We start from the raw sequence: 25,431 nt of genomic DNA, 5'->3' as shown, positions 1-25,431 counted from the left end.
ATTAAGGACTGAGCCAATTAGAGCCACAGGTTTCTGACCAAAGAAATGTCCTTCTGCTACCTGTGAAGAGGCTAATTCAGACACTTAGATAGGAAGAAAGCTTGAAGCAGGCTGATAATTTGGAGCTGGTGGAAAACACATCTGCAGCCCTGTGTTTTATGGCCAGAGGGCTTTGCTTAGCATCTGGCACCTGCATAGTCCCACTGCAGAGATGGAGGCTCACATGACAGATACACCCAGCTGCTTGCTCAGGCCCATCTCTGTTTTCAACCACTTACTTTGCTCCTCTGTTTTTATTGGCATGATTTTTGACAGCAGCCACTGGTGCTGGATCTGCCATTTCCTGGTAGGCAGTGACCAGGAGGCAAACATTTCATCCTCTAAGGCAGAATAAGATGCTCTGCAGCAAACACTTGTGCTGCAAACAAAGCTCCATCCACCTCCCATTCAAACAAATTGAACCTGAAGAGGCCACAGGGAGTGACAGATGGGGGAGATAACAGGCATAAGGCTTTAAGTATTGCTATGGCTGCTTGAAGTAATAGAAACTTCCATGGATTTTCTACTCTCCTTGCTTGCTCCTGAGTCTGGCTGGAGACTGAAGCAGGCTCTTTTTGCCTCTATGTTTGCTGTACTCAGCCTCCCACCATCCTTGCAGCTGCTTCCTCCTCTTTCATCTCAGATATTGAAGCTCTCTCAAGCTGGCACTTTCTTTCCATGCCCACCAGCAGTGCTTTTGGCAAAGAGCCTCACCTTGTACCCTGAAGTCACCTGGTGCTCCACAAGGCAATTATTTGAAAAGAATTCACTTTCTTTGAAAAGAATGGGCTGACAATTTAGCCTTCTCCTCACTTCCCTCTATTCCCTTCCTAAAATCATGCTAAAAGAGATTAAATGACCTCCAGTCATTCCGTGCTGTAACAACCACAGAGATGGTACAAAACTGTACTGGGAGGAGAGGCAGCAGGAGCAAATCCTGTCTGTGAGGTGTTCTCTGTATCAAAACACAGCCCTGAGCTGGGTGCAGCAGCTGTGGGGCTTGGGGAAGGGGGAACAGGGGTCCTGGGTAGTGTCTTGGCCAGGTGACTCAAGCTTAACATTATGTTAGCTCTACAGATCAAACTGCCCTTTGCAGCATGCTGAGAAGGCTTTTCAGGTTCCCTGATCCCTCCAGGCTGAGTGATGTGAGACATCCCCATCAAATCTAGGTATCCTCTGTTCTTCTTAACAGGGAGACAAAAGAAGAAAAAAAAAAAAGAAAAAAAAAAAAGGAAAAATAACCCCCACCATTAAGACAGGTTTGAAAATTTAATTATAGACTATGTTCTGAAAGAGACAAGCAAGGGAGCATTGTGTATGTGATGTATTTGCCAACAAATGTGAGCAGGGAGCCAAGGTACTGGGCAAAAGGGAGTAGACTGGCAGCAAAACCCTTGGAAATTTGCTACTAAAGGAAAGCTGAGTCTCAGTGAAGCCCTGCAGCCAAATTGACCCAAAGCTTGAATGGAGCTGAATGAATTGATCTTTTATAACTGCTGTGGTCCAGCCTAAATTCCTCCTTTTTTGCACACCTGGAGTTAGAGGGGTGAGAATGCAGCCAGGGCTTCCCAATTTGCACCTTTCTCCCAATTAAGACAGGCTCTAAGGAAGAGCAGATCCCAGCAGTAAGGCAGGCTGGCCCTCCCTCTGTCACACATTTCTGAGGGCTGCATCAGACCTGTGCCATCTTAAACCCCTGTGATTTTTGCAGAAACCTGATTCTGCTGTAATCCTGACCAGCATCACACCCTGGTGGCTCCAGGCACTTGGCCCCATCACAGCACAGCTGAGAAGAAGGTAAATGGCCAATGCACAGCAGGCTTTTCCTAGGAAAGCAAGAACAAAGTGGACACAACAACTGGTTCCAGCAAGCATTTGGCAGATGGAAGATCTAGCCCTGCAACTCCTGCAGGTAATGGGGAGAAAAGAGGACTACAGGTAAGCAAAAAGTGGTTCAGGACCTCAAGAGACCACGTGAAGGAAGAGCTGAAAGCTTTCTGCTGTGGTAGGAAAGGAAGGGGCATGGGTCAGCCTGTGTGTTGAGGAGCTCAGCTCTTCCCACAATGGCTCTGTAATGATTAGCTTCACCTTGGCAGCAAAGAGGCTTATTTAAGGGAGAATCAACTCATGGCAAATAAAGATCCTCATCCATCCACATATAGCAAAGCTGAAAGATCAGGTTGCTGAGAGGGACAGGGCTTTGGGTTGCTGGTTAGCTGCCATTCTGCTTGTTTGCTGTGGTTCTGCTCAGCAAGTAAAGCACTTCCCAAATCAGCATTTATAACCTGGCCATGACAAAAGGCTACCCTGAGCTCTGGATACAACACCCATGCAGGAGGAGGGAGGGTGGCTCTGCTCTGGCTACTCCTCCAGTACAAAACTCCTGCCCAGGACCAAATCTGTACCAAGGCCCAGGAGAGGTCACACTGCAAAAAAAGCATCAGGATGCTTCAGAGGAAGATGCTGGGGGTGTGGGCAGAGAGAGCTGGAGGAGAGGTAGCTGTGGCTGGAAAGGGCTGGGGGTGTAAGGCACTTAACCCCCCCCCCCCCCCAGTTAGTGAGGAGTGTGAGTGGGTTCTCACTTTTTAATTTCTGTGGTTTGTGTTGCTGCCTTCTGCAATGCACACACCTGTGGTTTGTTGTGATTTTATTTGTGTTCTGTGATGGGGTTCATAGTGTCTTTGGTTTGGTTGGTTTTTATTTTCTCTGGGATAACCAGAGATGAGGTTGCAGCCTGTGAACTGTGGGCAATTTCACACAGGCTGTGCAGCTTGATCCACTTCTGCAATAAGTGTGTGTGCCTCCTGCTAAGGTGCTCCAGCCAAGGTCAGTGGAAATAAACACTGTGGCCAAGCTGCTTGAGACAATTAACAGAAAGCATAAAGAGAGCCAATTGGCCCAGTCTGGTCAGATTAGCAAACAACAGCCTTTGCAAGTCTGTGCTTCAGAGGAGGGAGATGTCTTTCAGTAGGAATTTTTGTCAATTCTCCCTTGACTGATGCAAACCAGCATGATTGTACTGAAGTCAGGGAAAGATGCTCTTTGATCCTAGCTGCATGCTTGGCATGTGTGTGATGAAAGATTTTTTTGAATTTATTTAGCAACCTGATTAAGTTTGCTTTTTTCTGAGTTTTTTTTTTTTTGTTTGGTTTTGGTTGGTTGGTTGGTTTTTTTAGTCTCCCTGCAACTGGTTTTCCTCCTGATATTTTTGATGATGTTAAGACAGGGACTCAGCTTGTCAAGAGACTATTTCTTGTGTCGGTTTTTTGGGTTTTTTTTTGCCAAGGAGCTGGAAACCACAGAGGTCCAAATGAGCCCTGTGGATATCCACAGCAGTTCTCTACCAAGGTGAAAATCTCTCTGACAGGCAGGATAAGGCCACATTTGCACGATGAGTACAGCAACAAAGGCTGGTAGTGGAACTCCCTGAAAGCAAAAGGTCTTTCCTATAAATGTCTGTGTTAACACAGCCTTGTGCAGGGGGATAGTTTTAATCAAGCTGGGTCTGGGAAGCCAGGATGTTTTTGACTTAACCTGAAATGTGTTTTGTCTTCCTTTTGACTAGAGGACAGGAAAAGAGTTTGTAGTAAAAAAACTGCTGGCAACTGAGGCACCTCTCTTCTGGCTTTATGATCACTGTGCAACCAGGCTTAAATATTGTGGGAGCAAGTTGCACCAGATTGTTTCCAGCCATGGTAGGTCCTGAAATAGCAGACATCAGACCTATGACTGGTTCTTCGACCTAGCAGTGCTATTTTGGCAGCAGGCCCAGGGTTAAACATAACAAGAGTCATTTTCAGTCCTTGCTCTCTTGAAGGTCAGTGGCCCAAATGGTTGGATGTTTGTCTTTGCTGTTTCCGGCCAAGGTCTGCATTTTGTAATGATAAGGCAAAATTCAGAGATCCTCATGTTGGCAATCTCCTGCTGACTCTCATTGGAAAGCATGTTTTTCCTGAATAAGGATGTCAGGATTTGGCCATTGGCAAGTTTTAATTGTTTTGACTCTTTTGAGCAGGGTGATTTCTTGTGGTTGCTCTAAAGGCTCACTGCTCCCTTTTACCTGCAGCCCATGAGTTTCACAGCATAGTGTAGCTCCTTCTTAGCTTTAAGCCCATTAAGCCTGGCTTAGCAGAGTGGCCAGGTGAGACTTTGACGTCCATTCATCTGCTCAGGTCACATGGAAGAGGCAGTCTCCCTCTTAGCAATCAGTCTGGCTCACTCTAGCTTGCCAAATGCCTTCTGAGATGAGCCTTGTCCTCTCTAGAGCTCCCTCAGAAAGCTATCAGAGAGGTCAGCCACAAATTGGTCCCATTTTTTCTGCCAGAGCTCTTTGGCCTTGGCTTTCTCAGCCGGCAGCATGGCACTGTATCTGTGAGGAGGAGGAAAGTCAGTGTCAGGCAGGAGACAAGGGGGCAGCTATTTCAAGAGCAGCACTGAAATGAAAAGGCAGGAGGCAGCAAGAGTTTAACCCTTGCAGGACATGCCTGCACCGCACGTTGTAAAACAGGCAGGAGCTGAGGAATGTTCAGGGAGACCCTGGGCTTCACATCCAAACTATTTTTGGACATTCAGAACTGTCCAGTTAATAAAAAAAAGGGGTTAAACACACCCAAATGAAATGCTAATTGTTTTCCTGTGTTTCTCAGATGGAAAACACTGCAGCAAGTCAAATTTTGGCAGAAATAGACAAGTGATACAAAGACATACAATTTCTCCCAAACCCAGAACCAGGTGCTGGAGGCAAGTTCCCAAAGAGTGGAAAAGGAAGAATACACTGGGGCATGGAATCAGAGAAAGGCCCTTGAGAACACAGGCAGAGGGGCCTCTGGGCTCCCTGTGTCCTGCCTTTGGACAAGACACACAGAGGAGATTTTGGATTGACAGAAGCCCAGCTCCTGTGGCAGAGGAGACTCTGAGGCAGAAACCCAAATGCAAGCAAGGGTGAAAGCTGATAGCCCCCTTATGATTACTACAACAAGGTGAGAGAAGTGATGAACTTACTTTATGGAGTTGAGTGCAAGCTGTTTTAGGGTCCTCAGGTCAGCATTCATCCCTCCAATGGCCATGAACACCTCATAGAAGTCATAAGAGACTCCCTTTGCCCCAAAGATGGGGGGATCATCGGGGCTGACCACAATGGGGTGCCCTTCAGCCATGAGGTCAGCTGCAGGGTGACTCCTCAGATCAGCTACCAGCAGGAGGACCTGGGTGGGGAAGAGTGGGAGACAACACCTCAGCAGGTTATTGCTGCAGTTGTGTCACACTGACACTGCCAGGGCTGCAGCTGTGTCACTGACACCTGCCAGCAGGTAGTGGTCAGGGAGGGACAGGCTCCAGAGGACTGTTCACAATGATTTCTGCTCTGAACTGCTGCAGGAGGAAGCAGCTTGTCTCCACTGACTGTACAAGGAGATTAATTTCTTAAATAAATCACCTTAATCAAGTCCAGTGGGGTGAATAACTTGTGCTTATTTAGAACAATTTGACTGTGAGCAATTCAGGAACAGTCTTTTGGTTACACATTTGCTGTGGTGCTTAGCTTGAGGCATCTGGGGCTGGTATCAGGGTTATCTCCCTTAAGGCTCACACCAGTAAATCTCCAACCAAAGTCCTTTCTGCTGCACCTCTCTAATGTGCTGCAAAAGAGTTCCCACTGGTTATGAATTTTGCAAAACCAAGAACTTCCAGTTAGAATCCCTGCTTCTCAGCCTCTGGCCCTCCTGGTTTGAAGTATTTTCAATTATGTTTCTTAAGGCACCTCTGTGTCTGTGGGCCTCATCTCCACTAGGGAGGACTGCCTTCCCAGGTTCCTCTGGATAGGATTTTAAATTATTTTTTTGCTGACTGACATTACAAGCCTTAAATAAAGTCACTGTACATCTACATGGTAAATTGTAGTGTAAGGTGCTGCAAAGGAAACTAAGCCAGCCTGTGTGCATCAGAACTTGTAGGTGCCCCCCAGCTGACCCTCACAGCGATGGTGATCCCCTTTGCAGTGACCCAGCCACATAACAACATACCTGGTTGGAGATGGGACAGACTTCCACAGGAATATCCCTCTTCAGAGACAAATTTTTGGCTACTGGGTGTTTAATGAGAGCGAGTCCATGGCCAATCCTGCTGGTGTTCAGTAGCAATGCATCCAGCACATTATTGTCTACAGAGGTGCCCTGCCAGTCTGAGCAGAGACAGACAAGAGTCAGTGCAGTGCTGGGAGGAGATAAAGCTCCTCAAACTGCTAGGTGATTTTGTTAATAGAGGTCCCAGTTGTGAGGTGAGAGGGTTGCTCATGCTCAGAGTTTCCATTTGCATTTTCAGTGAAACAGGGATCTAAATCTGCCCAGGATATTGCCCAGCATGGAGATACCCACCCATCTCACCTGGCTTCAGATGTTTGCAGTATTGTTCTTGCAGCTGAGTTAATTTTGCTGGACTCCATTACTTGTCAATGGAGAGAAGTAACAATTATTGGGGAGTAGCCTGTGCATTAGAATGAGATGTGTTTTAAGGTGAAATATTATTTTACCTTCACCAGCAATAACTCCTACACCAGGTCAAAGATGCTGGGCAATGTGACACCTACAGTCCAGAGCAGGGAGGGGTCATGTGGGAATGCCACAGCCCCAAACTGATAAGGAGAAAAGCATAGGGGAAACTGGTTATGTGCACAGGTATGCACACACATCCTCTTGATACAGCCAGCAAGCCAGCCAGGCTTGCTGCTTCTGTTCTTTGCAGGATTTCAGTCTTGCCTCTGCAAGCAGTAACAAGCCTTGAGTCCTCATGCTCACCAGTCTCCCCAGCATGGAAGAAGTAAGGCAAGTTGACCCCCATGGAATAGGGGATGGTCAGGGCATCCTTCAGCTCCCATAAAGAATGACCTTGGTCCTCATCACCGACCTGGGGAAAGCAGAAAGGTATTTTTGAGCATGATTGGGAAGATGGTGGGACTTAGAGCTCTGTATAAATGAGGTGCCAGCTGTGCTGAAATTACAATGCTGTGGGGTAGGGAGCTGATTCTTTCAGGGGATTTTGTCAATTACCCTGAACAAAATCCTTAGCTGGAGGATTTGCAATTCATTAACACTGATTTCAGTACAGCAGCAGAGGTTCTGGCTCTGGTATAGAACATATGCCACGGGATATATGTGGTTATATCAGCAGGGGTCAGAAGAAATTCAGTTACCAGGTCAAAGCCTGCCAGGGTGTCTGGGAAGCGGGCTCTGAGTGCCATGGCAGTGATGATGTCTTCTTTAATCTGGGAGACATTCAGCATCCTAGAGAGCAAGAAAGAGAAAGAGCTGCAGAAGCTGGCTCCCCTGGGCCTGCCTTCTCAGGGTTTGAGTTGTGAAATGGGGCCCCCAGGGGTATTTCCAAAATGCAAGTTGCTCTTGAATCTGACAACCAGCTTCAGGTCTCTAGAGGAACAGCAGTAGAAAATTGATATTATGAAAGGAAACCCATGAATGACCAGGAAATGCCTGGCTAGACCCTGCTGTCACTTGAGTTGAGGCATGCTTGTCTAACTCACTGGATTTCCCATTTACCAAGCGGGGAAGGGAACACAACAATGTGAAGAGAAAATGTTTCATTTTTTTTCTTTCCTCCCAGCTGTTTTGTTGTGACTTGAAGCAGTAACTGCATTTCAAGAGAGTTTTCCATTTAGGTTTCTTTCAACCCTATCAGACTTAAACTTCTCGGTGTATTTTGCTGACTGTGTCCATGCTCAATTAAGCTGGCCAGAGAGGCAAGCCAGCTCTGAACTGGAGAGGGCATTGTGCCAAAGCAGAGCTGTGCTGCTGAGGTCTGCTGTGCTTGCTGAGGATCACCTCACATGACTTCGTGGCATCTGCCTGCTTGGAGGGCAGCAGCACGGACATGCCGTACACAGGCTGCAAGGAGCAGTGTGTGCCAGGTCCCGTGGGACCTTTGCCACACCAAGTGCCCAAACTCAGGCACTGCTGTCACTGCTTTCATGTCTGCAGGGTGGGGGAGTGCATCAGGCTCAGAGGAGAGCAGGCATGGCTTGGACACACACACAGGCAGCCCTGCCTGGGCTCATTCCTGCTCCCAGGGCTCATGGATGCTCCTCTGGCGCTCACTTTGCACAAAGGCAGACCCACATGGATGAATTCTCACCCTCAGCCTTTCACACGTGCCAGGGAATGTCTCAGGAGGCAACACCCCAGCTCCAACAGCCCACGTGGACATTGCCAACCAACCTTGGCATCCCAGCATTGCCTCTCCCAGCCCTCTGCCCTGCACATGGCACAGCTGCTCTCAGCCCTGCTCAGCCTCTACCTGTGTGCTGCAAATATAACCTTGGCTCCAACAAAGTCTGGGTGCTCCTTCACAAACTGCCTGGTCACTTCCCGGTAGGCTGCCACAGACCAGGATTTGTCGTGCTTGGTGCCATCCAGTTCATACACCTGCAGTGTGACAAGCAGTAATTAGAATAGGTGTTTTACTGGAATTGGGAGAAATTAAGTGACAAAAACCTTGGGAGAAGCAGAGTGCTGTGGTTCTGACAACAGGGCAGGAAAACAAAAGCAGTGAAATCTGTGCAGAACATTTCATTCTTCAAGCCTTTACCAGCTGGCAAGAACCAAGGAGTGGACTTCCCCCTCCTGTGTGATACAAGTTTCTCCGTGTTCAGACGTGGCAAGCAAACGCCCTTGAGAACCCCTTGGAGACCGTGACCTCTCACTCCTGTCTGCAGTGCTTTGTCCAGCTGTCTGCAGCTCACACATGCTCTGTGCCTTGCAGTGGCAATCTGTCAGCTGAGGCAGCCCCAAGGCATGCAGTGGCTGAGCTCCATAAGCTACCAGCTGAGCTGGGCTCCTGCTGCTCCCCTCTGCCTGAGGTTTGCTTCATGACCTTGAGTCAGTCATTTAGTCCTGCCATGCTTTTCTCAGGTCTCTGGCTGCAAACTGGGAAAAATAATCCTTTTGGCATGCTCTGTCTCATCAACTTGCTCTGGGGGTTCCTCACTACCAGGGCTGGTTTTTGCCCTGATTTCAGCAGGGGTGAAGACCCTGAATTGATACTAACCCACAAAGGCTCTGCCTGGAGTCACTCACAGACAGCAGCTGAAACCACACCATCAGTTCTCCTCTCACCCTTCTCACCATTCTTTTCTCTGTCACCTTTCTCCTCCAGCCTTCAACTGCTCCACTTCACCCCCTAACTTCCCCTCTGGTGCTGTCCCTTGCAGGGATGCCCCTGCAAAGCCCCACACCCCATTACAACGTGGTGTCCCCCTTGCAGGCACCAGCAGCCGTGGGGCAGCTGCAGATGCTCAGAGGGAATTTTCCCCAGCTGCAGCCCATGGGAATGTGAGACTTTACACAGCTGAATCTGCAAACACAGCTGGGCTTAGGGGGCTTTTCCACACTGTTTGCTGTTTCACACTAAATCCCAGTTTCATTTACTTTACCTCGGGGCCGCTTCTGGCAGGCTTTGCTGCAGGGAGAGCTTTTGCTGCTGTGGAGCCTTGTGGAGGCTCTCCAGCCACACGAGCACCTTGCTATTCCTGTCACACCCTGCTCACCTTGACTTTCCCCATGAAGCTTTTCCCTCTCCTCTAACCCCAGCTTCAAGCTGGCTGTCCCTTTGCTGCCCTCCATCCCGGCGTGGCTGTGGCTCCTGGCATTCCCTGCTGTGGTACCTGGAGCTCACAGCCCTGGAGCTTACAGAACTTGAGCTCACAGCCCTGCAGCTCACAGAACTGCAGCTCAGAGCATTGGATCTCACAGCACTGCAGCTCACAGCATTGGATCTCACAGAACTGCAGCTCACAGCACTGCAGCTCACAGCTGCTGGCTGCAGGGGAGCCCCAGGGCTCTGCAGGCTCCCACGGCTGCTGCCAGCATCAGGAGCTGGATGGGAAGCAAATCTTCCCTGCCAAGCCTCTCTTCAAAAGGACTCACAGCCGTGTCCAAGGGCTGATGGTAAAGGCAGGCTATTTTCCAGGCAGGCCCACGCACTTGTATCATGGCAGATACTCTTGGCCTGGAAACCTGTGTGGCCTGGGGGGATGCCTCACAAAATGCACAGGCATTTTGACATTGCTGTTATTTTCTCTTTTCAGGTACCCCAAAGACAGGTGGTGGCTGAATTCAGAGCAACTGGCTTATGGCAACCCCCATCACAGTAAGACTCATGTAAATTTTGTGGACTTCTCCACATCTTTTTTTTTTTTTTCCCATTTGCAATACATTCTTCTCTTCTCAGGTATGATAGACTGACAGAACTCCCACCCCCATGGAGTCCTGCATGGAGCTGGGCTGGAGAATTACATGGGAAAGGTATGTCTGCAGTTACAAAATTGTCACTGGGAAAGTGGGAACACTTTGGGTGGTGTGGGCTGCTGGTGCTTGGGGAGGCATTAGGGCAGAGTAGGCTTGGAGGACAACCAGACCAGCTCTGGGTGAAAGGCCTGAACCATTACCAGATTTTAGTGTTAATGGCAATGAAAGGAGCGGTTCATACTTCATACACACAGCCAAAATTTTAGGTTGTCTGCAAATTGTGGTAGGTTGTGTTTTGCCAATTGATTGACTCACCTATTTAGAGTAATCATTCTGAAATAAGCTGACGATTTAAAATAACAACTATTCCAGAATAATTCTCTATCCAAGTCAGGAAATTTGTTCAGAGCAGCTGCCACAGAACAGGTGATTCTGGTGCAAAACTGAGCTACATCTTCCCAATGAGCAAGATTTTGACCCAGCTCCCAGTCTGTACAATGTAGTTTTGTGCCAATGTCACAGCAGGTATCTCCCTTAGCCACTAAGAACAAAGAGTCTCTCAAGCCCTTGCCTATGCAAATCTCCAAGAAAGAGGTTTGAATATGATCAAGGTTTTCCAGCATCCTTAGGAGGGCAGGTATGCAAACATCCAAAAACTAAATTCAAGATAGGGCTTGAGAAAAGCTATGGAGAAACAAGGATTTAAAAGACTGCTAGAGAAGCCAAACCCCACGTACCGCAGGCAGGATAGCTCTTATCTCAACATACTGTATGTTATCTTCATAGAGCTCCAGCAGCCCCTGGTAGAAATAGGCCTTGAACACAGGTGCATAGCAGATAAGTCCAGAGGCAATGAGAAAGACTTCTTCAAATCTTTTCCAAATGAAAGCCTGAGAAGGGTAGGCCAGCTCAGGGCTATCCGTCACCAGGGTCAGGTTTCTCAGCAAGCTATAGAAAAGGGAGAAGAGAAGGAATGAGGAGAGCAAACAGAGCCTGTTGGCACTGCAGTACAACAGTGGCTGGTGCAGCTAGGAAGCATTCAGGTCATTTTTCTGCCACCTGTATTTACTCCTTTAATGGCACAGAATTTGTATGATACATGTTGAGCTGTAAGCAGGGTAGGGGTAGGTGCTTAAAACCTGCCCACCATCCCTTTTTCAAGGAACAGAGTTACAAAAGCAAGCACAGTGCTTTTATATCAATTTTACTCTGCTACCCAGGGTATCCCTAACCTGAAAATCTTACTCTTCTACCCAGGGTATCCCTAACCTGAAAATCTTACTCTTCTACCCAGGGTATTCCTAATCTGAAAGCAGGCATGCACATTACTCCTGCAGACAATGTGTTTTCCCAAGAATCTTCAGTGTGCATAAAATGTCACAACTCTTGGTCCTTTATTCAGCACCTGAAAGGCAGATTTAGTCTACAGGACATGCCATGTGCTGGGCCACCACCAGCCTGCTTGCTGAGCCCATAAGTTGTCCTGGTACCTTTGTAGTGTCAAAATATGCCACCCAAAAAACTGCAAGGGGAAGACAGTTCTGAATCAGAAATCATTTTTCCCAGCCACTGAGAATAAACCTGATGCCCCACCTGCCTTGCTGATAGCTACTTCAGGGAACAGCTGATAAGAATCTCAGTCCTGGCTTTTCCTTACTGTGGTGGAAATGTATTTATTTCCTCCATCCACTCAGCTGGCATATGAGCCTCTTTCAGAAATCCAGAGAGACAGTGGGTAGTTTTATCAAGCAGACTTTAAGGGAGCCAGTAAATTGCAAGAATATCTGATTGTGGGTGACAGCCTGCATTTAGGACAGGGTGAGCATCTGTGCCATGCCACCAGCCTCTGGCAAGCTGATAGCCTTCATCCCACCTGAAGCCCTCCTTCTTCCACCTGAAGAGTAGCTCATAACAAAATTCTCCTACCAGTGGGCAAAGTCTGAATGGCAATGCAGGGATGATGAACTCCATTCCTGGGAGGACGAATGGAAGCCATCACAGAAACCTACAGATGTTTTCTTGCTGGCCCAGTGCTTATCTCATGTCAGGGGCTAAGCAGGTTCAGACAGAAATACCTTCAGCCATGCTTCAGCTTTCATCTGGGTATATTGTTTCCCCTCAATAACAGCTACTGATCTTTAATAATGTTTCCTGTTTGATGTCTTGGCCCCCATCCTCGTGCAGTGCTCTGCTCTGTTATATGGGAGGTGTGGCTTTGATTTGTGGTCTTATTATCTTCATCCAGGACACTTCTGTGGATGGAATTAAACCTCCACAGCCCCCCTACAGATGTAAAAGGTGCTCTGGTCCAACTTCATAAACTAAGACATCCTGGGCAGTTATGCCTTTTGAATCCCTCCATCCTGCCCATAAAGCAGAGCCTGTTCCCCCAGGATTTGCCTGCTCTTTCACTCCCTAAGGATTGTCTTCCAGGGCCTGCAGCTTCATTTCTTCCTCACCCTGTTAATTTCTTTGCCAGCAGCAATTTTAGAAGCAAACATGTACATAAAAGAGATGCTACTACTGTTAAGGATGAGTCTTTAAATGCTCAACAGTCAGGAAAATTCAGAGTTAAGGTTTCCACAGCAACTTGGGCTCTGCCCTCCCATGCGTTACAATAGGGGCTTTGGTGCCATTATCCAGGACACTGGGCAACCCCAGCTACTGTTCAGTAATCCATGCAAGCAGAGGAGACCGAGCTGGACCACGGGAGGGGCGAGGAGACACCGCAGCATCACCCTAGAAACCAGGAATGCGGGAGTCAGGAGCATCCCGAAGGCGCTGATCCAGCTGCCCGAGCTGCGGAGGGGGGCAGAAAGGCTGTGCTGCTGCTCATCGGGCGGTTTCGTGTGGGAAGGAGGGTTTTCCCTTCCCTCTGGCCGGAGGGCAGCTCCCCTCCAGCTCGGCACCTGCCCGCAGCCGGGGGCCGAGCGGGGCCGTTCCCAGCGGCTCCGGGACAAACCTCCCGTGGATCAAAAGGCCGTGCAAGCCCGGTCTCGCCGTGCAGGCACTCCCTTCCAGATAAGGATGGGTGCTCAGCCGGGCTCCCAGCGCTTTCTGCCCTCGTCCTGTGAGAACTCGGCTCCTCCAGCGCTGAGCGCACGCAGGGCTCCGCTCCCCGCCTTTAAATCTGCCTCTAGAAACTCGTGGCGGTTTGCTTAGCCTGTGCTCTTGGGCTAGAAACAGCCATAAATCCCCACACCACCCTGCTCCTAAAAGCACATAAATCAAATTGTGCTTCTCTTTATAATCCCCTTCCCTTTGAGACTGATTATTGATCCTTAGAACTGTTGAAGATTTATTGCATAATAGTGATCCATGCTTGATAACCCGATAATCTCCTAAGGGTTTGGGGGCTTTTGCCATCAGTAGCTCATGCAGATGAAGCAAAGCTTCGTAAACACATTCTTTTTTTGCTTCTTTTCAGGAATGGGCCTTGGCCAGTGATCAGGTGCAGACTACAAATAGCCCTCCATGTCATGTCATATATGCACTGAACAATGCTATTGCAATGCATATGCCCAAAGGGGCACAGCTAAAATGACCAGCCAAGGATTATTTATTTTCAACTGTGCATTTGTTTTCTCTTTTCCTGGAAAACGGGGATTTTTCGTTTTCGAAGTGAAAGGTTTTTTGTTGCCTTATTTTTAAGGGGATTCTTTTTCCTGCTCCTTTTTCTGCTCTCGATGGGTAATTATGCCCCTCTCCTCACCGTGGTATCTAAATGTCTTCCAGTGGTGCATTAAATAGTGTGACTAACATCTGTCACATGTGGTTCATTCGCTTGCTCTCGCTCTCTCTCATCCCCTCTTCTTCTCCCCAAGGGGGGACTTGTAGAGGGAGTGGAGTGCTTTGTTTCTGTGGTGGATTTTTATTCCCCTTTTCCCCCCCTCTCACTGCACACACTGCCCTATTTTTCTGTGAGATAAGGCAGTCAGAAGACACGGAGGGGAAGGTGATGGCAGCCGGGGCCGCCGCCAGTGCCCAGGGGAGTTGTCCCTGCAGCCTGGGCCGTGGTGTCAGCTCCCTCACAGATGACTTCATCCTGGTGATAGAGAGCTCTGTTGGGCACGGCCTCAGTCCTTGTGCTGCTGGTGGGGGGTGTGCAGTGGTATTTTACAAATAGCTGGAATGTCAATGCTGCTTCCCTAAATATCTAGGGGCATGCTCTTGCTTTGGAGGTGGCAGCCATTATGTTGCTTCTTGAGGGAAAGAATGACATTCTCCTGAATTGTAATTGATTGTGAAGGAAATAAGTGAGGATTGTTTTTCCTTTTAAGTAGGAAAGCAAAATTCCCTTCCTTTCGCTGTCCCTTGGCCCATGGTCTCCTGGCTCTCCTAAGAGCATCCTTTTGGAAGCTCACCAATAACACAATCCTCCAGGGTCTTGGCCCATGAGATGTGTGCTTTGAATAGGAATGATTAGACGTTCTCTTGAGGGAAACAAACAAAAGGAGTCACTTCCAAAGCACACACAGACACACACACACACATATATGTATATGTACCTAAAACTGCAAACAGCAAAAAAAATCCTGCAGATTCCCCTTTCTTCCACCCCTTCGTAGTCAAATGCTTTAAGGTGAAAGAGGTGCAGCTTCTCAGAAACATTTCCATTGTTCCTTCACATTTGCTGATCCACCCTGCCTTGCATGAGAGCCCTTCCCTGCTGCCATATTCCCTTGACACTTCCTTGAAACCACCCAACTATCCATCCGTTCTTTGCTCTGACATCTGCTTTCTCTCAGCTTGTCAGTGCTCAAGGGCAAAGAGGAGTGCAGGAGAGAGGTAGCCTGGGATGCACATGTTCAAGAGACTGGGAGAGCTTCCAGAAACTGAGAAGCAGAACAGATTGGGGCCTATTCCTGGCTAGAGACCTATTTCCAGACGGCCAAAAACATTCCTAACCCCTAGACTAGTGCCCAGGGATTAGAGGAGAATAGGAGGGGAAGTGCCTCAGCGTGGCTGTTGTTGGTGTGTTTGCACATTATGCCTAATGACTCCTCTGTGATTTTGTGCTGATGAGCATGGAAGGGCAAGAAATGAAGGACAACATACTCAAATGGGTAAGTGAGCACCCAGGATGCCAGAGATCCAAGTTTGTTCTTGGCTCAGGCAAAAGAATCCCCCTCCAGATTTGGGGAGACCCTTGCAGCAAGGCTCTGTCTTGTGTCCCTGTGCTGTGCCTGCCACTCTCAAGTCCTGCTCTGACTTGTGGCCACTAAACACTGTCAGGCAAACACAAAAGAAGAGAAATGTGTCACTACTGCCTCTGAAAACAAGTGTTTACACGCAGTAACAGAGGGAACCACACAAGGCACAGCCCCAGGTGTACAGGGTGTACAGGATGCCCTGCCCTCAGCCTCTGCTGGAAAGTGGCATCATGCCATGGAAGCACCACCAAAAACAAGTGCAGTGAAAGGTTGCTCCTGAGACACTTCTAAATGTCCACTGCAATTGCTGGGACTTAGGGAAGTGAAGCTGTTTCAAAATCCAATCTCTTGCATGTTATTTATGGGTCTCCTGGTGTGGTTGAAGAGAGCTGCTGCTGTCATCTTTCCTTCCTCATCGCTCCCAGCAGAAATGGAAGGGAGCTAATGGGGAACCAGTTTTCTCTGTGGCAGACAGAGATCAGAGACTTCTCACTGGATCTTGTTTTGTCCATCTCGTGTCAGGGCAGTTGAGCCTCAGAATATAAAAGTCAGGAGCCCAGGGTCTGGCATCACTTTCTCCTTCCCTTCTGGACTTCCATAAGAGAGGGATGGTGGATGCCCTGGAGGGTCAGACCCCTCTGCCCTGCCCATTGCTGGTTTTGGGGAGGGAAGGCAATACTGTGCCTCAAGTCTGGAAGCTCCTCGGCTTTTCAACCTGACCTCCTTCCCAGATCTGCAGGGCACAGAGCCCAGACAGCTTCCACGTGGAGGGGACACCAGCTCACTAAGAGTTAAAAGGTCTCCATTTAAGAGCACACAACCTCACTGGAGAGCACTGCAGTAAAACCCACCAAGTTTCACTTGGGAAATGCTGGAATTAGGGTCCTCTGCACTGCCTCAGTCCAGCCCTGCCCTTGTGTGTTGGCATGGCAATCTTGTCTGTCATTACATGACACCCCACACTATTTTTCCTGCAGCCCCCAGAGTGCCATGGGCAGCAGTGGCCTCTCAATGGATGGCTACTCAATATTTTCCTTTGTCCTCATCGCTCAGTGTCTGACTTCATGCATTATTTAGTGTGCTCTCTCCAGCCCCCCACACACTACAGCAGAGCTGCCTGCTTCCTCTTGGCCTTTCCAGCAGGGCTTTGTCCCAGGATCAATGGCCCCTGGATGGGGAGATAGGACTCTGTGTTCCCATCACCACTGGCTGGAGGGAGAGCCAGGCTCTTCCCAGCCACCTGTAAGTGATTAAATGCCAGGTGGCTCAGACAAGCCCAGCCCTGATAAAAGGCTGCCAGCAGTGAAGGCAGGAGCTGCCTGCAGGGAGAGGAGCTCCTGCAGGAGGGTGAGTGATGCTCTGGGGAGCCAGCTGAGGTGTGAGCAGCTGCAGGAGCCTTGCTGTAAGGGCAGGAGCTCTGCTAGCAGGAGGGGTTTTGAGGGGAAGGAGCCCCAAAACCAGGCAGGGGTCCCATGTGTGGGGTTCCTTGGCTCAGCCAGTGCCCAGGAGGGTGAGCCACAGCTCCTGGTGCCTGTTGGGAATGAGTGCCTTGTGCTTCCAGGTGGTGGGTGACACTGGGGTTTCAATGGCAGAAAACAAGTTTGGTGCTTGGAGGGACAGTTGGGTTGGGTTTTATTTTGGGAAGTTTGAGGGGTTTTGCTTGTACAGTAATTAACATAAATAGTTTGCCCAACTTCTTGCTCTGAATCAAAATAATGACTTTGCAAAGGACTTTTCTGATGTTGGGGACAGCCTGTTCATCATCTACCTGGCTTCCCCATCCAGTTTTTGGATACCTCACTGGCTGAGGCACCGTGCAGCCCTGTCCCACATTGAGAGCCCATTCAGTGCTGAGGAGAGCTGGGGCCAGGTCTCATAAATCCACTTTAGCTTCTCTCCTCAGTGTGTGTTCACAGAAAAATTCTGGTTTTATGGTCCCTGACTGGTGCACTTAATGCAGCAGCCTTCAAACTCTTACATTGCTGTCACTGTTAGGTTGGACAGGATATACACGCGTGATCAGGATCTAAGAAGAAAAAAGTTTCTAATTTGCTTCTATGCTGATGGCTTTGTCTTCTTCTTTGCTATAGATACCCTCAAAACCCATCAATTGTCATTTCTTCTATTAACTCAGCTTTGTTTGCAAGCTAGCTGTCAAACCCCTTCATACATCCATTGCTATTTGCTTTTCCAGCCCTAGACGGAGTTCCTCGCCTGTAGAGCAGCGAGCAAAGGGGAAAGCTGTCCCAGAATGGAGCACCAGGAGGCCGCCCCCGTGCACTCACCCTCTGTCGAACTCGGCCACGTCTCGGAGCTGTCGCCGGTAGGTGTCCAGCAGCAGCCACGGGGAGCAGCGGGGCGCGGGCGGCGGCCGCGGCCGGGAGAAGCGGAAGCGCACGGAGCCCGCGGCCGTGAAGCAGATGTGGCAGTCGGGCAGGTAGGAGGCATTGAACACCAGCCAGCCCGCGCTCAGCATGGCCAAGTCGTGCAGGTGGAGCACAGCGCCTGGTGGGGGGGACAGGGATGTCCTGGTGAGCCCAGGCAGCTGGGGAGAAAGTTTGATGGGGGCACCAGTCTGTTTGCCCAGGTTTGATGGGGTAACTGTTTGTCCATCGGGGGGTGTCTGGAAATGCTTTAGAAGGCTGTGAGCGAATTCTCCCAGCAAGGACTGCACTGCTGCTCTGCCTCCCCCAGGCTGGAGGATGTGCCCCCTCCACATCACACACTGGGCAGGCAGAGTGTAACAGCTCGCTGGGAGCACAGGGAGGGGGAATCGATAGGGAGCTCTGCTGCTCCACTGGGATGGAAAATGCTCCGAGTTATTAAAGTTCTTCAGGCAGAGTTTGCTGTGAGCTGGCTCAGGCCCCGCTGCTTTAAAGAGAAACTTGCACAGGAGGCAGCAGTTCACAAGGCATGCTGGCTGGAGCACACCTGAAGCAAAGCTCTGTATCTAGGCTGTTTGAATCCCAGCTTCAGTTTTTGTGCCTAGTGTGTCTCCTCTGTCAACTCTCTGGAGCTCTGGCATACACCAAAATCCCAGACCACGTTACTCTGGGGAATTGCACTCAGATGCAGAAGTATGTTTTACTCTGTGCCTTATCAAAAGCATGCTTGCTTACATTGTACATCTGCTGCTGGCCAGCACAGAGGGCCTCTGGGGTGCTCTGCTATTGTGCAGTGTGTTGGCAGCTGCCAGTCTTCCTGGCACAGGGAGCATCCTCTCTATGCTCACCTTCCTTATAATTTCATTTTGCTGAGGTCTCTCCTTTTGCAAAGGCTCCTGGTGCTATTGGTTCTTGCACTAAGCCTCACCTTTGTGAAGGGAAGACACTGTGAGAGCTGAAGTCTTAGATGTGTATTTTATTAGTCTAGGGGAGACCTCTTAGTTGAAATAGCTTTGATGCCCTGAAGGGTAAAGGGACAACATGAATAGCAAGAACAAGACTGGTATGTATTTGACATTAGATTAGGTTCCAGACTACAATTTACAGTGGACTAATCTAATATAGAGTCATGTCTATGATCTCGCACTACAGAGGGTCTGGCTGTTAAGGTGCTGAGGAGCTGTGGTTGCTGCTCTCAGCAGAGCTGGTGCACCAGGCTGGGCCTGCTGCAGCTGTCTGACCCTCCTCTGGCTGGCATTGTCACCTTCTTCCCTGTGAGAGCAGCAACAGACATTATAGTGGTGCTTGAAACAACAGGGACTCCCAGGGGCTCTGATCAAATCCTACTCAAACAGCTACAAGGACGTGATCTTGGCCCTAAAAGCTTACAGCCCTTGCAAAGATTCCAAGAGCCCATTTAAACATTGTCAGGACTGAAAAGTATTAATTATTTGTTTTGACTCCCACTTGGTACCAATGATACTGGAGGTAAAGAGGGGAATACTTTTAAATTTCTGACTGTTCAATTCAGCCATGACAGGATAATGACATTTCTGACACACTAATTGTTTATGTTAATGGATTGGGATGCTGCAAGACTGGGATCTGCATTCCACAGTGGAAACTGGGAGGGAGAAGTTGGGAAGATTGCTCAGGGCCACATCCAATCTGGCTGCGAACACTTCCAGGGATGGGGCAGCCACAACTTCTCTGGGCAACCTGTTCTGGTGCCTCACCACCCTCTGAGTAGGCTTACTAATATCTAATCTAAATCTCTCCTCTTTTAATTCAATACTGGTCCCCCTGGTCCTGTCACTACCTGCCTGTGAAAAATGTTGCTCTCTTTCAATTTTGTAAGCCCACTTTAAGCGCTGGAAGTACACAGGCTTTGACTTGTACACAACAAGCAAAGAACATAAAGATTTCAGTGTTAGAGGTAGCCCCTTCCTTCTCTGGTGCCCCCAGACTTTCCAGCACACTTCCAGGTCTGCTACAGAACCACCTGCGTCTTTTTGGGGGATGCAACACTTTTGGCTGAGATACAGAATAAGGTTGGTAGCCTGTCCATGGAGTGTGTCTGTGGGAAAAAGAGACCCTGGCTGGAACATGCTGAGTAAATGGGGATGTCTGGTATTTCTTGTTGCCTTTGCTTCCTCTGTCCCTTCTCCACTCTTGAAAGACTTAAGGATCCATATTGTAAGTTAAACCAAATGCCACAATTGCTGGAAATGTGCATTCACCCAATCCATCCCCCTCTTCCTCTCCTCAGGGCTTTTCCTGAAACCCAAAGAGCACAATTTACAGCTCTCAGAAGATTTTCTCCCACATCCTGTGTTTTGTCCTAGCTCAGAAAGCAAAAGATGAGAAAAGATGAGGCTCCTTAAGCCAAGCCTACCTTTAGGCATGCGCTTTAAGATGCTGAACACCTTGCTCTGGTCAATGAGGCTTTTTGCCCTGAAGAAGTGCATGCTTGGAGGGAACTGTCCTGTAGCTATGGCTGCTTCCACTTCCTTCTTCTTGAGGTCTACCAGCTTTGTACTGAGCTGCTGCTCCTGCCTGCTCAGCACCAAGTTGCCACCTGTCTGGTGGGCTTTCTCCTGCTGCATCAGGGAGTCCCTGTCCTTCCAGAGGGGGCTGGGAAGGCAGGGGGCAGCCAGACTCAGGAGCAGGCATGCCAGCCTGATGCCTTGCCCAGATGGAGCTTTCATCTTAGAGCTGCACCTGGACAGGGAGAAAACACTGAGGCTTTAGCAGAGGTCAGAAGGGAGCACCTTGGCAAGGGGATGTGAAGTTGTTGGGTTAACAACAGCATCATGCAGAGGCAGGGGGTTAATGGGGTGCTTAGAACTGGCAGGGACACCTGTTAGCAGTGTCCCCTGAATTCAGGGCTATGCATCAGCACACTCCCTGTGGCTGCTGGTTACACACAGCAAGGCTGGTAGGGTGAAGAGATGCTGCTCCTTGGGTCACACTGACATGCAGTAAGGCAAAGGGCCAGCCTGGGATGGGGGATTGGTGGGCTCAGGATGCTGCCTGCAAGCTGGGGTGGAGCTCTCAGTGAATAAGAGGTGCTGGCTGTGCTGATAAATGTCCAGCTAAGGCTTGCCTTGAGCTGATCAGATCCCCATTCCCTTCAGTTGAGAGAAGGTCCTGTTGCACCCTTGTAGTATATTCCAGCTATCCCAAGGGTTCATTTACAGGCAGGATCCCCCAAGGCTTTCTCTGCAGTAACAGAGGTGTCCTCCTTGCAATCCCAGAGGAAAGGGGATGGAAGTGAGACCATGGGAGTAGTAAGGGATCACAGGACACAGGCACATGTGAACTCTGAGCACTCTCCCTCCCCCAAAAAAGCACAACTGCAATATAATCCTTCAATACCAGGCTTTAGTGACCCTCCCTGCCAACCTCTCCAGAGCAAAACAGCCTGGAGAAGGGCTCAATATTTTGAAATGTGAATGACATAGAAAGGCCCTGCTTGTGCATGTGTCTTCTCCTTCCAGGCTCTCCTCCACCTGTAGGTCCAGGAAAACATCCCAGCCCTTTTAGTGGGGTTGAAGGGGAGCAAACTGAGCAGGGGTGGCTGCAGCCCCACAGCAGGCCTGGCTCTGAGCTGAGAAAAGGACACATCCCCCAGAAAGTGTTATCTTAGCCGTGCTGGGACTGGCTCACTTACTGCCCGCTCTCCTCTCCTCCTCCCGGCATCCAGAGCTCCGGAGCCGCTGCCCGGAGCGGCTCTGCCTCCAGCCCGGCGCTGCCCCGGCACGGACAGCGATAACGAGAGAGATAAGGACGGGGTCCGTCCCGGCAGGGCCGTGCCGAGCCAGGCACACGGAGTTCCTCTTCCTGTGCAGCCCAGCTTTTCTTGCAGCCCAGCTGCACCGCTTCATGAATATATAAGGAGGAGGAGGAGGAGGCGGGCGAGGTTATGAGAGAGCGGGACACGGGCAGCGGCGGGGCTGCCAAAAAAGCGGGGTCACTCCGGGGAATCTCCCCTAAATCTTTAACCCTTCGGTGCCTGACAGCGAGGGCATCTCTGGGGGTTTATCTGTGCAGCCGTGCCGCGTTCCCTGGCGCACACATTCAGCCTTTAAACACCCTGGGAGAAACGCGTTCCTGGGGCAGGGAGACTCCGCACCCCGCTCGCTGTCCCGGGAATACACACGGGCTTGGAGATCTAATCCTGATATCTTGGATATCTAATCCTGATCTGCTGCAGAGCCTTTAATGCCCGCGACACTGCTCGCTAGTGCCTTTACATCTGAGAAAACAGCAATTTGTACCTCGAAATGGTCGTGCCCGGTCTCTGCCGGCTCTGGGAATGGGGCAGGCATCAATCCAGGCGGATTGAGACACACAGGGCTCAACTCCAGTCAGGTGGAGGGGGGATAGATTTATTAAAAAAAAAAATCACAACAAATACAGTAATTTCAGCATTTTATTTCACACACTTCAACGAACTGGAGTTTTAAACTACTTAAACTTAGGAGTTTTAAACCACTTAAAACAGATGTTACATAAACAGCTTCCAGGGGAGAACAAAGTCCATTTGGTTTAATTTAGTCCAAAAATTGAATAATTTTAAATATTAAAACAAAAACTCTTGTGAGTTAAGGACTATTGAAAACAACCCAGAGCAGTCACAAAGGTTGTTTTTGAGGCACAGATAGTAGAGTCTGGTCAATAACATGTTAAATTTCATTAGCTGGCACAAGGGACTGAAAGCTTCAGTTCAGGCTGGCCACCCTCCCCTCCCTGACTGTCCCAACCAGACACCTGATGGGCATTCCTTGAGTCTCCAGGTGATCCTGCTCCCAAAGAGGGAGAGCAGAGGAGTGGAAAGATGACCCAAATATGCTCAGCAGCAGCTATTGGTTGATGAAAGCAGCTCAAGGGTGGGAGGTGTCAGGAGGGAAACACATGGATGATTCAGCAGGGACAGGAGTTCTGCCTCCAAATACCTTCAAGGGAGCAATATCAGGGAAGGAAGGGAATTGCTTTAATTTTCTCGTGGCAGTAAAGCCCAGCATTAGTTCCATAAAACCAAGTTCAGCCCAGGCAGTTGGAAAACTGGCTCTGTGGTGAGGAATTGGGTGCTAGAGACAGGTTCCCACTGTGGAGCACTGAGTGGGGTTAAAATGCTGTGTGAGGGAGCTCAAATAGCTTACAGCCAGGCAGGGGTCTTGGCAATGCCTGCCAGAGGGCCTCAGAGATTTGTAGTGGTTCATCCTTTCAAATCACATTTGGAAAACAGAACCAAAGTCCAGTGCTCAAACACTTCTTTGATGGGACTTTTCCACATAAACAATTGCAGACTTTGCCAGGAGAATTTTGTACAGATGTTGGAGGGGTTGGACTAGGAAATGAGCAGGTGTTTGAGATGCTTTGTTCTCTATTAAAATGTGGTGCATGCTCTGAAAATAAAAAATCCTGGTGAAATGGGACCACAGCTGCTTTTAGGTGGGATCTGTCTGGACATGAAAGGTGGAAAGAGGGAGAAGAGGACAACAAGGAGCCCCATCTGGAGGAGGATTGGGTTTGTCTAGTGCTTGCAGGCAGCCAAAACCCTGGCTTCAGGCTTCCCTGGGAACTGAGGTGTGGTATAGGAAGGCTTGCCCTGTCCCAAGGACTAACAGGAATGTTAGTTGTCATTTCCAGACCAACACATCTCCCAGCTTCTCTGCATTCTTCCTGAGAACCAAGTAGACTGTTTGGGGGTTTTGCAATAGCTCTGTGTCTGTCTACAGGGGCATGATTGCAGTTCTGTCCAGTCTTGTGTGGCCCCTGGAATATTCTTCAGCTCCCTGGCTCTGGTCCCATGTGCTGTTCAGCCAGGCATCCCTGCTCCTTCACACAGCCCAGCTTTCCTTGGTCTCTGGGCTGGTTCCAGCCCCTGCTGACCCCTCAGCTGCTGCAGCTGTACCAGCAGTGTCCCAAATCCTGGGTGTGTCTGTGCAGGCTGCAGTTGTGCCCCTTCTCTATACCCAGCTGCACCTCAGAGGCATCTGAAGCTTTAAATAGCTGGTGGCCAGCACTGGGTGCTCACAGCCAGTTCACCCTGCCTCAGTTTCAGTTCCACGTGTGAAACTGCTTTCCTTCAAACCTTTTGAGCCTCTTCAAGGTGACAGGTACCATTCCCAGAGCGTTTCCCCACCTCTCCCTCCTGTGCCCTGCTGTGGCCACAGCTCCCACCAGCCTGCTCCTGGCTCAGGGAGTGTGGGCAGCTCTGGGCTGCAGGAAGGGGGAAGGATCACAGAGGCAGCAGCAGCAGGCTTGCAGATGTGTGTTTTCACTTCATCTTTCAGCCCAGGTCCTGCAGAGTCCCTCCTGCTGCTGTGGAGGGCCAGCCTGCAGTGTGCCCCTGCAGCCCCCAGCCCCAGTTAAAGCCTGGCAGTGTGTGGGTGACAGCAGAGGCTGAAAAAGTGCCAAATCCAGCAGAGGCAAGGCCTAGGGGGGATGCAGAGCTGGCTGTGTTTTCTGTGGGGGAAACCCATTTTTGTGTGAGCCAAATGCAAACCAAGGAGCATTTCTGAGAGCACACAGGGTGGGGCTGCCTTTCAGCTTCCTAGCCTCTCTGAACATGTTGTAATCCAAGCTGCTTTCTGGAAATATCACTGTAAGGCCGGGAAGAGAGGAGTGGAGCTGGGAAATGTGTTCCTAGCTCACCAGTTAGCTATTCTTTCTGTGCCAGCTGCCTCATTTGTGAAATGGAACCAATTCCCTGCCTAGCTGTGATGGTTATTTGCTGTATTTGCTGGTGCAATAGCCATGGTCCCTGGGCCAGCAGCTGCTGTAAAGTAAATCTGCATAAGAGACATCATCTAGTTTGGAGAGGGAGCCATGAGGTGGGACAAGGGGCAGGGAAACAGCAGAGCTGGGCATGTGCACAGGTGAGTGAGGGCAGGCTCTGGAGAGTCCTTCCCTCTGCTGGGGCTGGGTGAGACCACAGAGTCTCTGCTTCATGCCTGTAAAATGCTAAGAACATGTAACAGTGCTAAGTGCTATAAATTATTACTAAGAATAGACTGTCCTGGGATGTTTGGGGTCATTAAAACCTCCCCACTGGAGTGCTCCATAACCTCTGCTTTGGTCTGGCTGGGCACAGGTTGGTGTTTTCATTTCTTTCCACCCCACTTTGTGCCCAGCCAGGCAAAACCATGGAGCATTTCCCAGCCCAACAGGGACAGCAGTGGGAGCTCTGTGGCAGGGAGAAAGCTGCTGTGCCCTGGGTCCTTCTGGCAGCATTGCTGCCCAGTCTGCAGCTGAGCTCTGCTCACCCCCAAGGTGCTCCATGCCCCTTCAAAAACCCTCCATGTCTCAGTCCATCTGTCCTTCCACCCCTGCTCAGTTACATCCATAACTATCCAATGATTCAAAATGGACAAGACACTTGAGATGCCTCAGGAGCAGGAGGTGCTGATGAAGAGAGCCAGGGAAAGGGCTGAATTCCCAGGTTAATGATGAATCACTCTGGGAGTCGAGTCATTGATTTGTAATCATTGCCTGGCTCCCAGATAGAATAGCCGTGAATTCCTCTGGCCAGCCACCGAGACAAGGTGCTTTGGGCTATTCCCAGCACACCTGCAAAAGCTCAAATCCTGCTCACAA

At 49.7% G+C, this 25,431-nt stretch overlaps 1 protein-coding gene across 1 annotated transcript; it reads right to left on the bottom strand.

The window, feature by feature from the left end:
* Positions 1-1,385: 1,385 nt before the first annotated feature.
* Positions 1,386-20,546, bottom strand: ADA2 (adenosine deaminase 2). Its single transcript, XM_058805563.1, has 9 exons — positions 20,222-20,546; positions 17,728-17,947; positions 11,027-11,237; positions 8,341-8,468; positions 7,226-7,316; positions 6,831-6,939; positions 6,060-6,217; positions 5,041-5,243; positions 1,386-4,408 (listed from the first exon to the last, which is right to left on the bottom strand). Exons 1-9 carry the CDS (start codon positions 20,532-20,534, stop codon positions 4,300-4,302), a joined length of 1,542 nt encoding a protein of 513 aa, XP_058661546.1. The 5' UTR covers positions 20,535-20,546; the 3' UTR covers positions 1,386-4,299.
* Positions 20,547-25,431: the final 4,885 nt, after the last annotated feature.

The sequence above is a fragment of the Ammospiza caudacuta genome, chromosome 5 (assembly GCF_027887145.1).
Source record: "Ammospiza caudacuta isolate bAmmCau1 chromosome 5, bAmmCau1.pri, whole genome shotgun sequence".
Taxonomy (NCBI): Eukaryota; Metazoa; Chordata; class Aves; order Passeriformes; family Passerellidae; genus Ammospiza; species Ammospiza caudacuta.
Note: the sequence above shows the minus strand (reverse complement) of the source record. Positions and strands in the feature narration are given on the sequence as shown.

Coding starts and splice junctions, on each gene's coding strand:
- ADA2 (XM_058805563.1), bottom strand. CDS start 20,534: ATGAAAGCTCCATCTGGGCAAGGCATCAGGCTGGCATGCCTGCTCCTG. Junction 6,218..6,830: donor CTTCCATGCTGGGGAGACTG/GTGAGCATGAGG, acceptor GTCTCTGCTCAG/ACTGGCAGGGCACCTCTGTA. Junction 5,244..6,059: donor TCTGTCCCATCTCCAACCAG/GTATGTTGTTAT, acceptor TTCCCCACCCAG/GTCCTCCTGCTGGTAGCTGA.